The sequence below is a fragment of the Budorcas taxicolor genome, chromosome 10 (genome assembly GCF_023091745.1).
Source record: "Budorcas taxicolor isolate Tak-1 chromosome 10, Takin1.1, whole genome shotgun sequence".
Lineage (NCBI taxonomy): Eukaryota > Metazoa > Chordata > Mammalia > Artiodactyla > Bovidae > Budorcas > Budorcas taxicolor.
The window spans coordinates 22,303,407-22,325,024 of record NC_068919.1 but is presented as its reverse complement, the minus strand read 5'-3'; the positions used below and the strand labels follow the sequence as shown (position 1 = coordinate 22,325,024).

The 21,618-nt window shown below is 44.0% G+C and overlaps 2 gene segments (V, D, J or C); one reads left to right on the top strand and one right to left on the bottom strand.

Moving 5' to 3' along the window:
- The window catches only part of LOC128053828 (T cell receptor delta constant-like), a 507,065-nt gene extending 493,351 nt beyond the window's left edge, over positions 1-13,714 (top strand). The window contains 4 exon segments of the C gene segment in view: positions 10,635-10,913; positions 11,495-11,569; positions 11,925-12,038; positions 13,429-13,714. Coding sequence covers positions 10,635-10,913; positions 11,495-11,569; positions 11,925-12,037 — 467 coding nt within the window.
- A 3,081-nt stretch (positions 13,715-16,795) lies between these two features.
- LOC128054276 (T cell receptor delta variable 3-like) lies at positions 16,796-17,387 on the bottom strand. The segment is given in 2 exon segments: positions 16,796-17,112; positions 17,351-17,387. Coding segments are annotated over 2 exon segments (354 nt in total).
- Between the last annotated feature and the right edge of the window lie 4,231 nt (positions 17,388-21,618).

The window sequence follows — 21,618 nt, the reverse complement described above, 5'->3', positions numbered from 1 at the left end:
AAAATTATTAAGCAAATCTTATGACTAATGGAAATGACCCAAAATAAAAGCCCCAAAAGAGATGTGATTAATTGAAGTTTAAGAAACACTGAGCTGGTGCCTTCCATTGTCCTTTGAGATGAAAAGATAGCAGGCATCCAGAGAAGGCATATCTTTTAGTGTAGCCCAGATCCAGAATATCTTTGCACAGTGACTTCTTTTTAGCCAACACATATTGGATAAAGAAGGATCACTGCAAATCCAGATCCTTTATCTTCTCAGAAGCCTACTTTCTTTTGATGCTCTCTTTCCTCAGGAGCTTCTGTCATGTTTTACTTGCAGGGCTCCCCGGTTGCACCAAATTAACAGGTCTACACAGACCCACCATCACAGGTCCACCATAGCTTTTAACCCTCCAGATGGAAAAAACCTAGGGTTGCCCCTTAACTTCATAAACCAGAACCAGAGTAAGGACAAAACGGCAAGGAATGAAGTCCCACAATGTAAATACGTGCTACTGACCATGACAATGACAGGAGCTTAGAAAGGGTAGTCAGGAGCATTTTCATGCCAGTGGGCCACTGGATGGACTTAGAATTACATATGCTGTTAAATGATATTCATATATCATCATATATCAACTACCGCTTTTTGAGAGCCTACTATGTATTGAGCCACTGGACTAGGCACTTTATCCATGAATGTCATTCTACTTGGTTCTCACATGATTATGCAAAAATTAAGTACTACTACTTGCATTTTTATAGATCAGGAGAGGTTCCCCAAGATCACACCGCTTAGCAAAGTTAAAATTCATATCATCTTTCAATTCCAAACCCTGTGCACTTAAAACACTCTGCTCTTCTAGGGACTTCTGTTGGACTGGGGCACCTGTGGAGGTTTTTCCTGCCTGGCTCTCCCACTCAGGCTCCGAATGGGCTTCTTTCCAAGCTGCCTGCCAAGTCAGAAGCAACAGTTAAGCTATTTCCCTTCCAGCTGCCACCCCCACCACAATCCTTCACCAAGGCAGAACTCCTGCCCCTCAACCAAAACCAGTTACCCAAAGAGGCATTCTCCAGGCAAGGCCCACCCCCCACATTACACCCCTCAGGCACGAGGGCCCCTAAACTCAGAAAGGTTCAGACAATGATCAGAGCATCACCCTTTCCTTCTAGAAAGAGAAGTCCACAAAATCCTGGGCTCATCAGCAGGTTTCTAAAAGGCCAAGAGACAGCTTTCCCACTTTCGTCTTTGGCATTCGTTCCCTCTCACTCAGGAGGAGCATCTCCCAGAAAAGAGCCTTGACCTGCTGTACTTTCTGCCTGGACCCATTTTCTCTCATGAACTCACCCTAGCTTTCTCGCTCACCTTCTCCAGGTCTTACTCAAACATCACAGCTAGTGAGGCCTTCCTCAACCACCCCCTGTCTGCTGCAGCCCTTGCTTTATTTTTTTAATTTTATTTAAAATTTGGCTGCACTGGGTCTTCATTGCTGCTTGCAGGCTTTCTTGAGTTGTGGCAATTGGGGATACTCTCTAGTTGTGGTCTCTGGGCTCCTCATTGCAATCACTTCTCACTGCAGAGCACGGGCTCTACACACCTGGGCTAAGTAGTTGCGGTGCACAGGCTTAGTTGCCCTGCAGCAGGTGGAATCTTCCTGGACCAGGGATTGTACCCACGTCCCTTGCATTTTCAGGCTGATTCTTAACCACTGGACCACCAGGGAAGTCCACCTTGCTTTTTTTTTTAAGTGGCGTTATTCATATTTTACAGGAGCCCTTAACTGTCTATATTAGAGTATGATAACCATTATTTAAGGTAAATGTTCCATAGGGTCACAAAGTCAGACACAACTGAGCGACTGAACACACACATGCATAGCTTCACAGGGCTGTCCTAACAAAGGCCCACAACCTGGGGGGCTTCAGCCAGAAGCTCATCCTCTTGCAGTCTGGAGTCCACCTTGCTTTATTTTGTATAGCCTTCATCTCCACCCAAAACTTTGAATGCTTATTTATCAGCTATCACCCTTGTTCCATGAGGACAAGGGCTACATTGAAAGCAGTAAATAAATATTTGTTGAATGAATGAATAGACAAATGAGTGAATGGATGAATGGACAAGTCAGCAATGGTATAAGGCAAAAGGAAACAGAAATGTAAGCAAGCTAGGCACTTTCAGAGCCAAGCCTGATCCTAGCTCACAACATGTGACAAGTCACTGGCACTATACACAGGGCACTCTTCTAGGCGCCAGGAAATCAGGATGAACAAAACAGACAGAAACCCATGCCTTGTTGGAGATTACAGTGTACTGTAAAAGACCGATGATAAACTCACCAATAAATTATATAATATTTTAGGTGGTGATAAGCCCTGTGAAGGAAAATAAACCACAGAAGAGAAATAAAGTGTATCAATAGAAGGGGGCAGTGTGCAGTTTTTAACGAAGAAGTTATAGAAGGCCTCGTTGGAAAATTGACATTTGAGCAGAGACCCGAGGGGGTGATGGAATGAGTTGTGCAGATTTCTGAAGGATGAGCATTTCTGGGCAGAGGTAACACAAGCCCTGCTGTCCCGTGGAGGACAGCAAGGAAGCCTGGGTGGCTGGAGGAGAATGAGTGACCGGGAGAGAGTTTGCAAATGAAATCAGGTTGATAATGTAGAAAAGATGGCTTGTAAGTCACTGTAAGGACCTGCACTTTTGGATTTAAGAGAGGAGGTTAGAGAAGGGAATGGTGGTCACACCTGACCCTGGTAAGAGACCAGAGGAGACAGAAGCCTAGACTCCCGTCCTTACTTTTATCCCAAACAGCAAAGAAACAGGGTCCTCTCCTGTCTCAGCAACCTCTCCCTGCACCTTGCCCTGGGGAGCTCTGAGCTTAGCGTAATTACATTCTTTTGCTTCAAGTAAAATTTTTACTCTGAGTCTGACCCTAATAAGCATTCTAATACTTACACTGAACATTTACAGAATGCTTTATATATACACCCTTTCACTTAATCTTTCAATACAGAAGACAGTATCCTCATTTTATAAAAGAGGCAAATGAAGCTCAGTGACCTTAAGGAACTTGGCCAAGATTACACACTTAGTAAGTAAGAAACTGAGTGGAATTTGATTTCAGGTTCTCTGATTCCTTTCTACTTCGCACAACTGAGAACCACTCTCCATTTTAGTGATTCTCAAAGTATGATATGCAATCCTGTATGGGCTGTAAACGGATCTGAAAAATCTGCATATTTTCTCCCTGGATTTTTGTGAGTAACATACAGCAATTTCATAGACTCTGGTTTTTACATATGACAGAAGCTATTTTAACTGTCATATCTAAGTGTAAGTACACCATTAAAGTTTGCTCAAATTTGAAATTCATGAATATATTATTAAAATGTTATTAAAATAGACTTTAGTTCTATTTTATACCAAGTCTGGCTGCTGCACAATGCTTGTCAATGATACAAAGCTCTGATTGGATAGGAAATGGAATTCTCCCGAAAGGTTCTGAGTGGGGCTCATAACTTACTAGATCTTGCCCCACACAAGTATAGCCCAAGGGTTGAGAATCACCATTCTATGACCAACAGGATTCCTCAGTGGCTCAGTGGTAAAGAATCCACCTGCAATGAGGAGCCACTGAGACGCTGGTTCATTCTCAGGGTCAGGAAGATCCCCTGGAGGAGGGCATGGCAACCCACTCCAGAATTCTTGCCTGGAGAATCCCATGGACAGAGGAATTTAGCAGGCTATAGTTCATGGGGTTGCAAAGAGTTGGACATGACTGAAGCAACTTAGCATACCCTCATGCACTCTATGACCAATAGCCCACCGTTTTTGCTCCAGACTGGAAATTGTTTTTCAATATCTCTTATTCAGACCACAAATTCAGACTATAACATGGCAAAAGTCTAGATTTCTATTTGACACAGGAATCACTTCCTGCTTTGTCCTGAAGGGTAGCTCCCAAGTCAGAGGAAGAAAGAGGTTAAGCAGATGAGACAGAAAATCTCATCCAATGACTGTCACATGACTTGGCAACTGGGGCCAGGGTTGCGGTAAGGAAAAGGCAAGGCAGTTTTTAGACTGGGTTTATCAGCTGTGCAGAATCCACTAATATTTGGCAAAGGAACCTATCTGAACGTGGAACCAAGTAAGTGACTCGGTTTTCTTCTTCTTCTTTTTCCTCTTTTGACCACTGTATCTGTCAACTATCTTTGTTAAATTTTTTCCCAATTCATCAGTTTAGGAAACACTTCTCAGGTTGTTGAAAGTCCCTCCAGCAAGTGATTTAGCAAGGGATGGTGGAGGAGCAGGGACTGAGCTTCTGACAAAATCCAGGGTGGGAATGCATTATAGTAGTCTTCTTGGTCCACTCTCCATCCCGGAGTGTCTTTGTGGCCTTCCCTCTACCTGACTACCCTTAGAGAACCAGCTTACTTAACACCCATGCATTCGCCATTTACAGATCTGGGCCATGACCAGACCTGTATTACAGCACATCTAATAAATGTGAGTGGCAAGCATGTTAGGCCAAGAATTGAAAGACTGAGTTCTAATCCTTCTTTTTGACCAGCTCTGTGACTTAACTTCACAGTACTTGAGTTTCCCTCTAGCTGATTCAAATGATTTCCAAGGTGTCTTCCAGCTTAGCACACTAAGATCCTGAATATCAGCCAGACCAATTCTAAGGGACAATATATATATTAGGAAAAGAAAGAAAGTCCAGTGATGTGAATGTCTTATGATCCAGTGGAAATTCTGAGATTTAATGAAAAATGACGCTGAAAACAGTCCAAACTCTGTCTGTATGCCCATTACTTAGCCTTTGTGTGGCCAAGGAATTTTGGCAAGTGGCAGCTGAAGCTCCTTTCAGTCCTGTCACCTATTACTCTGGTTCAATGGATGAAAACTGGGGTCTAGAGACCTAAAAGTCAGACACAGCTCAGTCACCATCTTAACTGCTCTTTAGTTCCAATGACTTCATCTGTAAGACAGATCTAATAATACCAGCTCATGGAGCTTGTTACGATAGTGTTTGTTGAGGTAGTGTAAGCACAAGCCATCTGGAAGTAGTAAAATACTTATAGAAATGGCAGACATCTGAGAGTATTGGGATCTTTTTAAAAGACTCCCAGTCTTTTGCAGAAATGACTTTTGGTCTAGCCATTACATCCTTCCAACTCTAACTAAGGCATAGTCCTTTCTGATTGACCTGAAACTTACAGCTGTGTTTCTGCTGAAAATAGCCATTTGACATTCTCAGCAAAACCAAATTAATTCCTTTCTCTCTGTGAAAATACGATTGTGAAGCAAGATCTTGGGGTAAGAGATGACAGGTTGAGGAGATAATAGCAGTAAACCCTGGGACTTCCCTAAATGCCAACATTCATTCAGAAGATAACACACATCAAAGAAGCTGCCAAAATGAAAGGCTTAGATCTCAGAAATACTTGTAGAGCTCTATGTATCCAGCTAACCCATCCACTTCCAAACAGATGAGCTAGGCAGGGAGAAAATAGGTAGTGAGGTTTTGGGTCATGATGTCTGAAATGGTGTACTGATAACACAACTCGTCTTTGGAAATGAGACTCTACTCATCATGGAACCGAGTGAGTTATGCATTTCATTTAGTGTGTATATTCCCTTGGAATCGTGGTGCAGTCCTGTATAAGCAGAGCTTCTTGAGAAGTTAGGAGGTTCTAAATTGGAAATCCATTGTCATTGCTGTTGTTGCTGTAAAGAGTCAACATAAAACTGGAGAATAAAATCATTAGATCTCTCTTAAGAAAATATTCTATGTATACTGGGAAACTCTCTTCTGAGGATTAGTATTGATAAGTCTTCTGCAACTGCTTAAATAAAGCCCTGGTCAGCCTTTGGCCCCTGGTCAGGGACTGGGACTAGGGAAAAGGCAAGCTCTGGATCTTTAGAGTCTTTCCATTGTTTAAGAGGGAAAAGAGTCATGGTCACAGCATAGGGAGAGGGAAGGTCAGAAGAAGAAAAATATTATTAAAGAAGGAGTTACCGCAAAAGCGCCTTCTCTGCCTCAGATGTCAGTAACGAATCTGCCCTTGTCTCTTTTTTTGCTGAGAACTTGCATTAAATCATCATGCCTGGCTCACACTAAATTATTTCCAAGGTCCCATCCTTGTTTCGGTCTGCTCAGAACTGTTTTGTGCTCACCTCCCTTGTTGGCCCTGAATCTGAGGAGTCTATAAAAGGTCAGGAGTCTACACCAAAAGTACAAAAACAGCCCCCAACTTCAGGACAATAGGGAAGTAGAGGGCTCTCCTAGGAACACTATCCATGGGCAGTCTGTTCCAGTGTTTGGAAATCCAGGGGCCATATTCATGTAGTTTGGCTAGCTGCCAACCATCAGCCACTGGAACCAGTCCGAAGAACAACAGTCTCTGAGAAGCTTTCCAGAATGCCAAGGCCAATGGGGCATTGGTTAGATTCTGATTTTACTTATTTCAGAGGCAATAAAGAATTGGAGAAATGTACATGAACATGAGGAGGCAATCTGACAATCCTGAAAGGGACTGGTAGTGTCAACGTGGTCTCTGCCTCTCAGAGGGTAATATAAACATACAGGCGTTCTTGATTGCCTCGAGCTTCCAAGGAAATAGTGGGATTTGGTGAGTTTTCTTATCTTTGAGGAGAGGGAGACTAGAGGAATGAAAAGGAGGAAAAACAGAATCACATTGTAACTGATTGCAATCTGATTGATGCTGGGCAAATTGCATCTGAGCAAAAAGTATTGTGTTTCATTTTCCCTTTAAATCATTTCCACTTGAAATTCAGAGTTATCTGCAGTGTTAGAATCAAATCTCTGAGGCTATGCCTTTGGGAGTCCTAAGAAAGAAGATGAAACCAAAGCTTAGACCCTCTGCCGAGATGCTGACCTGTGCTGTCCAATGATATCCCAATTGCTTCTCCAGTTTTCTCTTCCTGCAGTGATTGACTATAATATGATGATATGAGGCTCAGGTAGGGGGTTTAAGAATTTCGAATCAAGCTCCCAATCCTTAAAGTTTTGACAGCAAAGAATGGTCCTTCCCTTTCGCCTAGCTCTAACCCTGGACTCTTGATTTTTTGGTGATAAGACAAAGTAATCTCTAGGGTTTTAAGTTCTGTTTCACATGATTACTCTGTCCTCTTGAAGCTTGTATCTGGATCCAGAGTCAAGAGAAATTATAAAACAAAAATAAGCAATCCAAAGCAAGCTTTGGTTTCCCTGACCTGTGTCCATGACACGCAGCACCACTGGGTTCCTCTGTCAGCTACCAATTTCTTGTTCAACCCTCGGGTCTTTAGAAAGTCTTTCCATGGGCTCAGGGAATTAGAAAGTAGATTTGTTGTTACTGTGAAACTCAGTCTGAGTGATGGGGGAGAAATTAGCTTCTAATCAAAAAGCAGGATTGTGACCCAAGAGAAGGGAAACAGAATATGAGAAAAAGAGCTGTGCCTAAAACTCTCCTCGGCCTAACATTCATTGCAAGAAATGTCAATATGCAGTGCCCCATTCCTACTCCCAAGCTAGTGTAATCTCAGCGAGTCCTTCCATTGACGGGTGTTAAATCTTCCATCTTGGAGGCAGCTACTGGTCTCCTGTCACCCTCTTCTGCTCTGTCTCAGCCCTGTCCCCTGTCCCAGTGCTCCCGGGCTGGGGGTTTCATGCTCACCTCCTTACCCAGCAGCTACACTACTCTTAGCTTCAAAGGGAACTGGGACTCCGTGTGCTCAGCCCCCTGATTTCACCAAGTGCAGCTTTGTAGCTCTCTGAGCATGGGCTGTCTAGGCTGGAGCCTGAGCTGCAGATGCAGGACACAGATGCTCTAGCCCAGGCCCCAGGGCCGGCCCCAGGCTGGTTACTTGTCAGGCAGTGTCGCAATGTGCTCCTGGGACACCCGGCAGATGTTTTTTGGAGCTGGCACCAAACTCTTCGTAGAGCCCCGTAAGTTGATTTTTTTTTCCATACATTTCTAGGGATAAGTTGACTCCTGGGACTAAGCTTGCCATCCAGTTTGTGGTACATGAGAAGGTATAACTAGGAGATGGAGTGGTACAGATGTGGAGTGGGGCACAGGAAAGACACTAGGCTGAGTAGCAAAGTAGCTCTGTAACTATTATTACTAAAAAAATAAAATTATTTCTGAAAAAAGAGCAGCCCAGAAAGCACAGAGAAATCTAGTAGAAGAATTATACTGATATGTTGCAATATCAGATGCAGGAGGGGCAGAGGCCCAAATTCTCCAGGTGGTTGCTTCATCCTTGCACATCGCTTTGGCTAAGCTGACTACTGTGTATGTCTTTGTGCCACCTGAAAAATGTCCTGCAGCTGGAAGACTTAGGAGAGAGATGGTTAACCTGGTGAGAGTAATGAGGTAGAGCAAACTTATATTTCAGTGTTCAAGTTAAAGGCCATCTTGGCAGAGATCTTTGGAATTGTGAGTGACATCTGTTATCAATGTTTCAATGCTTAGGGAACCTATAAGGTACTCTATAAGAATCTAAAACATAGATGATTTCTAAGTTTATAAATTAAGGAAGACTGTTCAGAGAAGGTATACACTTCTTTTTGTATGTTTACCAGCACATAACCTTAGCATTAGATAGTACTCATATAAAAAGAAAGTCTGAAAATAACAATTGCCCAAACAAATAGCACTTTGAAACACGTGCCAAAATGTAGTTATATTTGTGGACCAAGAAGAAAGATTGGAAATTCTCAAAAGACAAGCAATTACATCTTTAAATTTTAGACTACAATGTAGTGCAAATTTTACACAACTTCAAATTTATATTTGGTTTAGGCCTAATATAAAATAGACTGGGTTACATGTGACAACATGTTTTATAAAAACCTAAATTTATATTAAGTTTAGGCCTAATAGAAAATAGACTGGGTTACATGTGACAACTATATTGAATGCATTCTATTTTTTTAAAAAGGTTCGTTTCAGTCACATAGCCTTTTTTTTAGTTACCATGATACTAAAGAATGAGTTAAACCCTTTACCTTCAAACAACTGTTTTGAACAGATAGATATTAATTTAGAAAGAGGATCTGAGAAAAATGTTTTTTCAACCAATGCATCATGCTCTATCTGAAATACTAACAGCTTCAGAGCTCAATATCCTGAGTGTATGACCTCCTTCAGACATCTGTCTTGTTGGTTATATCAAATTGTTCAAATTATTCAAGCCAGGTCTCTCCATCCCAGAGTGATTATTAACAACTGCCTTTGAATTTAAATTTTTAAATCCCAAGCAAGGCTTAATTTTCCAACTAAATCAGACTAGGATTGGATCATATTTTTAAGTAATGAAGAAAATAGGAATGTCTGGGCTTTGGTTTTTAATGGACTAGTTTCCTTTCTCTATCACTCATAGCTCCCTTGAAAATCAACCAGATTCATCTCACCAAATCAGTATTGTGAGCAAGAAATGCCACAGTTCTGAAGGGAGATGACTGAGCAGAATGTGTGGTTTCCAAGCCGTTACTGCTGGGCTTATCAGTGTCGGTTATCAGTGGCTTCAGCTATGCCGGGGAAACAAAACAATGAAGCTTTTCTCCTTTTAGGTTCCAGGAGAGCTCTTTGAAAAATCCCCAACACCCTCCCCACACACACACACCTCTAATTTTAAGGAAAGAAAAAGAGGCATACAGAGTAGCAGATAAATGATTGTCCAAGATGAGGTATGAAAGGAGAGAAGGCCAGGAGGTGACCCAACTATTGTAACCCATATCCCACCGCTCCACTTAGAACAAAACAGGAAGAAGGCTTAAACTGGTTTCATGCTCGTAAGGACTTCTGAGAATGATAGTTATTATTCTCTGATTAAAAACTCAAGAGAAACTCTAGGGTAGTCCCTTACAAGAGAACAAGAGTTCACCAGAAGGCAGAGAGATGGACCACTTAACTTTAGCAGATCCCTTCCAGCCCAAAAAATAGGAATGACACCCTGAAGTGATGTCAGCACTAATATCTGCAGAGTGTTGGAAACACTATGGAGCCCTTTGCAGACTCTGCTTTGATCTCACTCCAAGGGTTCATGCATTTGAAATAAACCAACTACAGCACAACTTAAGCTTGGTGCTCTGTGATGACCTGGAGGGGTGGGGTGGTGGGCAGGTGGGAGTAGGGGGGTTGATAGGGAAGCTAAGAGGGAGGGGGTATATGTATACTTATAGCTAGTTCAAATTATTGTACAGTAGAAACTAACACAAATTTGTAAAGCAGTTATACTCCAATTTTAAAAAAATTTTTAATAAATGAAAATGGAGGCTATTCAGAAATTAAATAAAGGTACTGACTCAGATAGATATTTAGCCTAACTCAACCGTCCAGGGGATCGACTAATAAAACAGATAATTGAAACTCAGTTGACCTAGACACTTCTTTGCGTTTGTCATTGTCTACTCTATTCCCAGTCAAACTTCGCACCTCCTAACTAGGAGTCAAACTGCCTGCCTTTCATTTCTGCTTCCCTTGGTCATCCTTTCATGGAGATGACAAGTTCAGGTCACTAACAGGATGCAGGAAAGTCTGGATTGCGGTGTTTGGCCCCAGGGAAACTGAGGGAAACAGCATTGTTCAACTCCCACATGTGGATAATCATCTCACAAAATAAACTGATTATATTTGCAGAAAGTCAACCTGCTGCCAGCCCATCTGTTTTTGTCATGAAAAATGGGACAAACGTCGCTTGTTTGGTGAAGGAGTTCTACCCCAAAGATATAACTATAAGTCTGCAATCATCCAAGAAAATAATAGAATATGAGCCTGCTATTGTCGTCTCACCTGGGGGGAGGTACAGTGCTGTCAAGCTTGGTCAGTACGAAGATCCCGATTCAGTGACATGTTCAGTTGAACACAACAAAAAAACCTGGCACTCTTCTGACTTTGAACCAAAGAAAGATATTTCAGGTAGGTCCTATCTGGCCTCAAGGGGCTGGGGTTGTGGGGAAGAAAAATTGAGGGAAAGAGAAGTTGGAGATGTAAACTCTTGACAGATCACATTCAATATGGCATCATGCTGGAAATAAGACTTAGGTTCAGATTTAAGAATTAGGCTTAATTCCCATCCTTGAACAGGAATTAAACTTGTTACATCTCTGAGCTGGAATCTAGGATAAAATCCATCTTATTTCATCCCCATCTCTCCTCTTCACCAAACTCTGTCTCCTTCATACTAAAGACTCTAGGATTGAACATTCATGTGGGATCTGATCTAGTGTGAGTGCCCCAACCAAGGGCAGCCCAGCTGATCTTGGTGTTCATTATCCCAGTTCTTCTAGAGGCATACCTGGATGTTGGCTTCATGGCCTACTGGGAAAAAAACCTCAAGACAGGAAGCATGCTGACTGTGTCAATAGCTGTAGGACCTTAACCAAGTCACTCCTCTGGCCCTTAGTTTACTTACTTAAAATCACCGCCAGTTCTAAAACCTGAAAGCCCTTGAGCCTCTCAGTTGTCATTGTAACCCTGACCACTACTGTTTGTTCCAGAAACAACTCCAAAACCGAAGGAATCTGAAAACAGCACAGAAATTCAAGTTTCAACGACCTGCTATGAGCCCCAAGGTTAGTTGAAGCCAAAGGGCCAACTTCAGAATTGAGGTTAAAGCAAACTCTCTCATTGTCAGATGGGGCCCCAAATTATTCTATTTCAAAAGAAAACAAAAACCATACTTGAGTCCAATTGGCTCCCTCCAACTCTTCAAGCAGAGTCTTCCTGGGTTTTCCCAAAGCTTGCTTTGCTAACTGTGAACAGCACCTTCAGGTCTGTGAAGGCTGTCTGGCACCACGCTGGGCTTCAGACCAGGAAGAATGATGGTGATGCGGGGCAGGCTGGTGTCGGTGCTGTAAGCCAATACCTGGCAGGAAATTTAGTCTCTTGCTAAGTGAGAGAACCATCTTCACTCTCATTCATCCGCAGTGCAACCTGGGAAGGTGAACATGATGTCCCTCTCGGTGCTGGGGCTCCGAATGCTGTTTGCCAAGAGTGTCGCCGTCAATTTTCTCTTTACTGCCAAGTTATTTTTCTTTTAAGGTAAGAACTAGCTGCTTCTTATTCCTAACTCCACCCAAACTAGGCTACACTTGGAAGAAAGGAGTTTAGGACTGATAAGAAGCGTTGGGAAAGGAAAAAACACATAGAGACATATTACGATTCAATAAGGTGGGCCTTTCTAGATACTTAGCATTACACTCTGCCTCCTGTTGGCCTTTTATTTCAAGCCAGACTCAAAATTCATGTAATATAATGTAATACCAGTCAATAATCCTTACCTCCAACTGAGGAGCTAGAAAAACTGGACCTAAACAGGAAAAATCTTTTTCTTTATTGCTATTTTTGTGTATATGGCCAAAGGACCATGGGCTTTTTGAGAGACCATCAGTAAAGGCTCACTTGAAGAATATTCAGGGAAGCAGAACTTGTCTTTGCCAGACAAAGGTGATGCCAGTTCTTGATCCTTAGTCACAGGACTCGATGTGTCGACCAGCCTATCTTTGGGATGAACCTGCACTCCTATTCTTAGTGAACAGCTCACTAGTAACCACTCAGGATGCATGCAAATTGAGGATGAGATGTGAATTATTTGCCTATTACTTGCATTCCCTCTTCTGGTTATCTTGTTATTGTTGTTCCGTCGCTAAGTCATGTCCGACTCTTTGAGACTCCAAGGACTGCAGCATGCCCCATTTGCCTGTCCTTCACTATCTCCTGGAGTTTGCTCAAACTCATGTCCATTGAATCAATGATGTTATCTAACCATCTCATCCTCTGCCACCACTTTCTTCTCTTGCCCTCAACCCAGCATCAGGGTCTTTTCCAATGAATTAGCTCTTCGCATCAGGTGGCCTAAGTATCTTAGACATGGAATTTGAACCAGAACTTAGCTTTGCCTATAAAGCTCCTTCTCCAGTGCCCCCAAACACCCCTCAGTCCCAGCTCCTGATCTAAGAACAGTCCTAGACTTAGTGTGTTGGACTTACCCAACCTAGCCTGCAAGCATCCTCAGTCATTCCCCAACAGGTGAGGGTTTTACCAGCCGTCCCAAGGACATAGGCCAAATGGCTACATGGAAAGGACCTTCTGACCTCAGTAGGAATCAGAAGCACTAGATTTTCATTCCAACTTTGTCACTAACTCACTACAATACCTGAGCCAGTTTTCTTCACCCTGTTGGACCTGGGTTATCACATCTGTAATACAAAGGAGTGAAAAATAACTAAGGAGAGCAGATGGGTTTTATGACTGGTGCCAACACTGATAAACTGGTAGTGACTAGCTGAACTATCACCATGTGTAGAAGGGAAATGTGCCAAGATAGGTTAGTGATGTCTGCAGTGGTACAGCCGCAGCAAGTACTGACCATCCCCATGACTGCTACGATTCCTTCCAGCACTGAAGGTCTATGATTCTATAGCTCTGACAGTTTTCCTTCATTTGCAGGCTGACTGGCATGAGAAGGCTGCATTCCCTGAAAGAAACCAAAAGCCTACAGAGAAGCTATCTCCTAGGCTTTCAACTTTTTGGTGATTCAAGTTGACCCATCCCAGCCTTGCTTAAATGGCTGCTCCCCAAACTGGTTTTCCTTTAAAGGCAACAAACCCAGCTTATCCTTCAGCCTGATGAAAGACAGAAGTCCTGGGGAGTGGGGGCTTATAGCCCCAACTGTTTTATATGCTGCTTTATAAAGGGATAAGAGATATGAAGGTATATAGGACTCAGTTTTTCCCCTATGACTGACATACTTTGAAAGTGGTCTTTTGTTCCTTTGACTTTCTTTGCCTCCAGAACTAGAAAGTGGGATCCATCCGGTTCCCAGCTCCATCCTGCAAGAGGCAAAATAGATCCTGGGGAAAGGAGAGCTGGTGTCCTTCTACCTAAATGTAAAAGCCTCTGCTCAACCCAGCACTAGATTTCCCCAAACTAGCATTCTCATCCACAAAGGCACATTCTGCTTTCCCTAGTACTTGAGAAACAAAACAACGCTTGATTCCCTAATACTCTCTGTGTAGGCAATGAGGTTTCTAGAGTCTCATCTAAACACTCTCAGAGCTATTAGCAGAGATCAGAGTAAAATGCAGAGGAAATGTGCTTTCCTCAACTTAACAAACGTGAATTATTGCAAGTTCCAGGCACTGTGCTGAGAGTGTAAAAATAAGTAAGACATGGGTCTTGCTTTCAAGCAACTCACTGTGCAAGTATTTTCGGAGTGAGGGATAGGAGTGAGTCCCCAGTATTTCCCTGTAAAACCAGAGTCTTCCTGACCCCTTGCCAGCCCATCTGTGCATGGGGAATCTGAGGGCATTGGACCTTTGGTGTTGATGGCTTTCTGCCGTTCTTCTTTGTCTCTGTTGCGTTTATTAAAGTGCATTATATGTACCTTGCTTCTGGCTTTATTTATTGTGGACCACTGCAGGGGGAAGTGGGGGGCTGTGAATTCACTAATAGTCAGACAAAAACCAAACTGAGCTCATAGGTCACACCACAGCTTCCGGGGCCCCTAGCCCAGCCCTGGGTTTCCTGCTGTTGTTGCTGCGGCTGCTACAGCAACAGCAGCGCCCCTCCCCGCATGTGGCCACTGCCCTCTGCTCCTCTCACCTCAGCAAGGCCAGCTTAATCCCTTTGCAGGAACACAGGTAGCAGAGGCCTAGAAACCCAGCACTGCGGGTACCTCAGCACCTATGTGGGGTGTCAGCTGGGGACTCGTGAGGTTACAAGTGAAAGAGCAAAGCTCACCTACCACTCCCCGGCCTTTGCCATCTGCAGACTGCCACATCAGGTCCTCACACCCCAAACCAAAGAAAACAGGCAGCTGCATTCTGAGTCAGTGAGTTTAGGACAATCTAGATGGATAAGCCAGGTCTATCCTGGGAAAACCACTAGAAGATTGCACACATCTTCATCTCATGGGCATCAAGAATGCCTGTTTCCAAAATATGTGCATCTGTTACCTTGGGCCATTCTTAGAATATTTCTCTGAAGTTGCTAAAAACTAAAAGATCATAGACTCATTTTGCAGATGGAAAAAAAAATGCCCCTCAAAAAGTTGGGTACCTTGTCTGAAGTCATTCAGTGGGGCAGGGATATTTCTGGGAGCAGAACCAAGTTATCAGGGGTGCCAACTCCAAGTTCAAACAGTCCTGCACTTAGCATATGAATGAGCCACCCACTGGCCCACTTTGATCATCAGCAAAAGGCAAGCTAGCATTTTATAGGACTATGAATTTCTTCCACCCAAAGGACCCTCCAGAAAAGATTTAAGGCTGGAGCCAGAGGGGACTGTGGCTGCCTTCAGGTGTGGGGACCTTGCTACCATGGATTATAGGTTTCCAAAGCTTTCACATGAGGAATCTCAAGTCCCACAAGGACCCGAAAGGAGTTTACAGAGGAGTATTACACACACTTAGTAGGTGGCAGGACAGAAGCCCCAGAGGCTGAGTCATTTGCCTAAAACTCTGGCTCCCTCACCCACGTTCTTTCCTTCCCTCTCTATAATGACTACTCTCCACTTGCCTGTGCTCAAGCCCAGACTGCTGCCCAAGCTGCCTACTGCTACAGCCTCCTAGGGCACAGCTGCATGGGGAACCTTGGCTCAGTCATTAACCAGCCCAGTGATCTTCTGATTGTCCCTCACTTCTCTGGGCTTTTCCTGTAAAATAACGTCTAATGCTTCTACCAGGGCTTCCCTAGTGGCTCAGCCATAAACAATCTGCCTGCAATGCAGGAGGCTGGTTCAATCCCTGGGTCAGGAAGTCCCCTGGAGAAGAAATGGCAACGCAACTCCAGTATTCTTGCCTGGAGAATTCCATGGTCAGATGGCAACCCACTCCAGTATTCTTGCCTGGAGAATTCCATGGATGAAGGAGTCTGGTGGGCCACAATCCATGGGGTCACAAAAGAGTCCGACACAACTTAGCAACTCAACCACCACCACCAAGACTTCTACTATTTCTAAGATTACACGTAATAACTCCAATAGCTGTATTAAGGCAGAAACATCAGTAGTAGAGGAAGGAGGGATGCAATCCCAGGGCTGAGGGTATATCTATTTTTGACATCACATCTTAGTTTTGCCTGGAGGTAATTCTCTCCCCTGGGGATGCCACTGAGCTCCAAACTCAGGAACTTTGAAGCTGGGATTCTGGTTTTCACAGACAGCTGTCTGGGAATATCTCAGTGCTCTTTGGTGAAAGGAAAATATTCTCTAGACAAAGTAAAAAGGAAGTACCAAAGAACATCCCAGAGAAATAAGGTGACTGCTCAAGAAGACGTGCTTGAAAGGTAAACTGCGGAAATCTTTTAAAAGTAAATAACTTTGTGTCCAATTTGAATCTTAAAAGGGAAACAGTCCAATTCCAACAATGGATAAATGATGGAGATATAATTAACACACTTCCAATGGGCTCTCTTTAGACTGGTCCCCCACCCACCCCATCTGGCTATCTGCCCAGGGCACACAGCACATTCCTATCAAGCCCTTCTCTGTATCAGGCACAACCCAGGCACCAGGGTCCCTCAGACAGGCAGTCTCCCTTCCCCACCACAGGTACCAGGGCAGCAACAGCCCTCTATGAAGTGGAGCAACATCTCCTCCATTGGAAGCTGGGGTGCTCCCCTGCAAGTGACCAGGCTTTTCGTATTTAGCAGACACATTAGGGCACCTCCCAAGGCTAGACTGGACCACAGAATGATGGGGAAGATGGATGCCATGTTCAAGGACATGAGCTGCCCAGAGAAGCAGCTCTGCCAGGCTGTGCCCAGGGGTTTGTGTGCAGACTTCCTGGGAGCCTGCATCACCGTGGGAGCTCCAAAGCACAGTAGTAAGTGGCAGTGTCTTCAGGCCTCACAGAGGAGATCACCAAGTGGAAGGTTTTGCGGCTCATGCTATGCTGCACAGTAAATCTACCCCGAGCAAAATCCGCATCACGGGATCTAGTATTGTCCCTGTACAGGACAAACTGGAAGACAGCATCTGGCGTCTTTCGGTACCAGTATAAGGCTGGATTTGAATATGTGGTTTGGAAGGTGCACTGCAGTGTCACCTCTCGGCCACTCGCCACTCTCTGCTCCGGGGAGCTCTGGGTCACTTGGTTACACAGCACGCCCTTGTCTGTGAAGAGAAAAAAAAGGGAAACAGTGAAGTGCTTCGTTCTGCAGGTCCTGGGTCCAGCACAGGCCCACCCAGGGGAACTCAGTGGGCAGAGGCAGGGGAAGGACACAGAGAGGAAAATTAAAGGCAGAAAATAACTGGAAAATCTAGTGTGAATCGGAAAGAGCCCAAGCCTTGGAAAATCAGAAACAGGGAAACAGATGATAGAATAAGTGGGACAAACAGTGAGCACACTTACAGAAAAGCAAAAGGCTGAAGCCCACAGGGAGAAACATCTTCTCTTTATACCAAGGAGGAGGATATACATAAACCCAAGCTCCTTAAACCTCTGAGACCATCTCTGGGGCTTCTGAAGAGAAGGAGATGGGAGGGACATGAAGGGAGTGGAACAGCCCTGACAGTCACGTGCCTGAATTAGCTGTAACTCTCTGAGGCACATGCTTCTAACCCAGGAAACGTCGTCGTTGTTGTTTTTGTAGTCCTCAACCCTTTTGAACTAATCCTTTTGTAAAAACAATGAAAATGAATTAGTTTTTGAAAAAGGAAAAGAATAGAAACTACCAGCCCAATGATCACATACTTCGATATCAAATTGCCCTGCATGCTGCACACAGTTGCTTCGGTCACGTCCAGCTCTCTGCGACCCTGTGCACTGTAGTGCCCCAGGCTGCTCTGTCCGTGGGGTTCTCCAGCAAAGAACTCTGGAGTGGGTTGCTATGCCTTCCTCCAAGGGACCTTCCTGACCCAGGATTCGAACCCACGTCTCCTCCCTCTCCTACACTGCAGGCAGATTCTTTGGCCACTGAGCCATCGGGGAAGCTCTAAAACTGGCTTCTGGCCCATTTCCACACCCTCTGGTCACAGACTGGGTACGGTCCAGCATCGCACTTTGCATAGCACCGTCACACAGCGCGGGCGCAGCTGACCATGCCTGCGGCGCTCGGTCCACGGAAGAAATGAATGGGGACCTTACATCTTTGCGTAATGAGAAAAGGAAGAGGGTTGGATAAGGTCATTTCTAAAATCTGCTCTAGGGACTTCCCTGCTGGTCCAGTGGCTAAGACTCCATGCTCCCAATAGCGGAGGGGCTTGGGTTTGATCGCTGGTTCAGGGAACTAGAGCCCACGTGCCACAACTAAGGAACCTGCCTGCTGCAATGAAGACAGAAGATTCCGCATGCTGGGACTAAGACCCTATGCAGCCAAAGAAATAAATATTTTTTAATAGATAGAATCTGCTCTAGCCCCGAATTCTAGAACTCTTATTTCTTTTGCTGTTATTGTTGTTTATTTATTTCTATATAAGTTTTTAATGTTATACTCTGTTCACGATTATTACAAAATATTGAACTCCTCTATTTCTTTTTTCCCCCAGTTTTATTTTTTCTTTCTTTTTAATTTTTTAAATTCTGAAAGTGTGATAAAGTTACCCGAGACTTGGAAAATACAGAACAAAATAGCATATAGCTCCACTCTAGATTACAATTATTTTCTTAAGTAGCTAAATTAAGATTTTTAGTTGGAGTTTCAGTATCAAACTCTCAAAAATGAATAGAATGAATGTACAGAAAAGCAGAAGGATCGATTTCTGATGGATCAGGAGGGCTGCAATTCTGAGATCATTCTTTCACTTCCCGCAGTCTGATTTTCATCTCTCCTGCAGCACACACTTGGCCCCAGCTGGAAAATTCTCCCCTAAAGCAGCGCTTCCCAGTGGGTGAGCTGCCGTGAGTAGGTTACAAGGCTGCTGAGATAGTGCTCACAGTGGACACTTGGGCCTGGGGCAGCTGGAGCCTCCTGGGTCAGCCCTTCCTGGCCACACTCAAGTACGAATATTATCTTCTGTATAAGCCAAGACATGACAACTGCTGGGAGGCACTGCCCTAAAAGAACAGATGACCAACTTGCTCCCCTAAACCTGGGAGTGTTTCTAGGAGTACTCTGGAGTCCCTCTGTTTCCCTGTCCCCCACCTCCAATTCATCAGGAAGGCCTGTCGGCTCCACCAAGAGGTGTGTCTCCAAGTGCCTCCACTTCTCTCCACCCCCATCCCCTCCGGCCAATACCACCCTCTCTTGTCTGGCCCATGGCAGTAACCCCCCAACTAGTCCCCTTGACTCTGTTCTTCCCCTGGACAATCCCTCTCCAGGTCTTCATAAAATGTAAATCTAATGATGTCAGGGAGTCCTCCTGTCCTGGCCTGTGACCCACCGAACATGGTGGGACCACTGCTGTCTGCCAGCCTCCTCGCGTGCCCTCTCCTACACCCATCACTGCCCTTCAGCTGCTGTGGCTTTCCTTCTGCTCCCTCCCTGCCTCTCTCTTCTAGCTGCCTGAACTCTGCTTCCAGTTTTTTACCAGTCTCAGCTCTGAGAGTCTCTCCCTGGCAAATAAATTAGTCACTCGCTTGGGTACCCAGTTCAGTTCAGTCCAGTTCAGTCACTCAGTCGTGTCTGACTCTTTGCAACCCCATGAACCACAGCATGCCAGGCCTCACTGTCCATCACCAACACCTGGAGTCCACCCAAACCCATGTCCATTGAGTCGGTGATGCCATCCAACCATCTCATCCTCTGTCGTCCCCTTCTCCTCCTTCCATCAGTCTTTCCCAGCATCAGGGTCTTTTCCAATGAGTCAGCTCTTCACATCAGGTGGCCAAAGTATTGGAGTTTCAGCTTCTACATCAGTCCTTCCAATGAACACCCAGGACTGATCTCCTTTAGGATGGCTGGTTGAATCTCCTTGCAGTCCAAGGGATTTGCAAGAGTCTTCTCCAACACCACAGTTCAAAAGCATCAGTTCTTCAGAGCTCAGCTTTCTTTATAGTCCAACTCTCACATCCATACATGACCACTGGAAAAACCATAGCCTTGACTAGACAGACCTTTGTTGGCAAAGTAATGTCTCTGCTTTTTAATATGCTGTCTAGCTTGGTCATAACTTTCCTTCCAAGAGTAGGCGTCTTTTACTTTCATGGCTGCAATCACCATCCGCAGTGATTTTTGGAGCCCAGAAAAATAAAGTCAGCCACTGTTTCCACTGTTTCCCCATCTATTTGCCATGAAGTGATGGGACCAGATGCCATGCTCTTAGTTTACTGAATGTTGAGCTTTAAGCCAACTTTTTCACTCTCCTCTTTCCCAGAGTCACCCTCAATTTCATCTCTGTCTTATTTTCACATCTCATCAGTCACTATATTTGACATCACTGGGCTTATACATGCTTATTATTTGTCTTTCCCTTCTCACCCTGTATGGGCTTCCCTGATAGCTCAGTCGGTAAAGAATCTGCCTGCAAAGCTGGAGACCCCAGTTTGATTCCTGGGTCAGGGAGATCCGCTGGAGAAGGGATAGGCTACCCACTCCAGGATTCTTGGGCTTTCCTGGTGGCTCAGCTGGTGATGAATCTGCCTACAATGCGGGAGACCAGGCTTTGATCCCTGGGTTGGGGAGATACCCTAGAGAAGGGAAATGCTACCCACTCCAGTACTCTGGCCTGGATAACTCCATGGACTGTATAGACGGGGTCACAAAGAGTCAGACACGACTGAGCGACTTTCACTTTCATTTCATCACCCTGTGTACATACACAGATATGATGAGTCCTAGCCCCTAGGACTGTGTCTGCCATGCATCTGGCAATCAACAAATATTTGTGAACAACAGAATATAACTTTCTCCACTTAAAAACTCACCATTGGCATGGATAAGTTTGCCAGATTATTTTTATTGAAGTATAGTTGATTTACAGTGTTGTATTCGTTTCTGGTGTGATTGTTATTTATATGTATATATATTCTTTTTCATATTCTTTTCCATTATGGATTATTACAGGATATTGAATATAGTTCCCTGTGGTATACAGTAGGACCTTGTTGTTTATCTATTTTATATGTAGTACTTTACATAGTATTTGTCTTTCTCTTTCTAACTTACTTCACTCAGTATGATAATCCATAGATCCATCTATGTTGCTGAAAATGGCATTATTTCATTCTTGTTTTCTGGCTGAGTAGTATTCCTTTGTGTGTATATACCACATTTTCATTATCCATTTATCTATTGATGAACATTTAGGTTACCTCCATATCTTGACTATTTTACATAGTAAAGGTGCCAGATTTAACAAATAAAAATACAGGACACTCAGTTAAGTTTACATTTCAAATGAACAACAACAAAAATTTTTAGTAATAATTGGGGTTTCCGTGGTAGCTCAGCTAGTAAAGAATCTACCTGCAATGCAGGAGCCCTGGGTTTGATCCCTGAGTTGGGAAGATCTCCTGGAGAAGGAAAAGGCTACCCACTCCAGTACTCTGGCCTGGAGAATTCCATGGACTGTATAGTCCATGGGGTTGCAAAGAGTCAGACACGACTGAGCAAATTTCACTAGTAATAATTGGGAGATGTCATATTTAGGATAAATTTATTCTAAAAAGATATTCATTGTTTTTCTATATTCAAATTTCACTGGACATTTTTCATTTTATCTGGATATCCTAGTCATGAA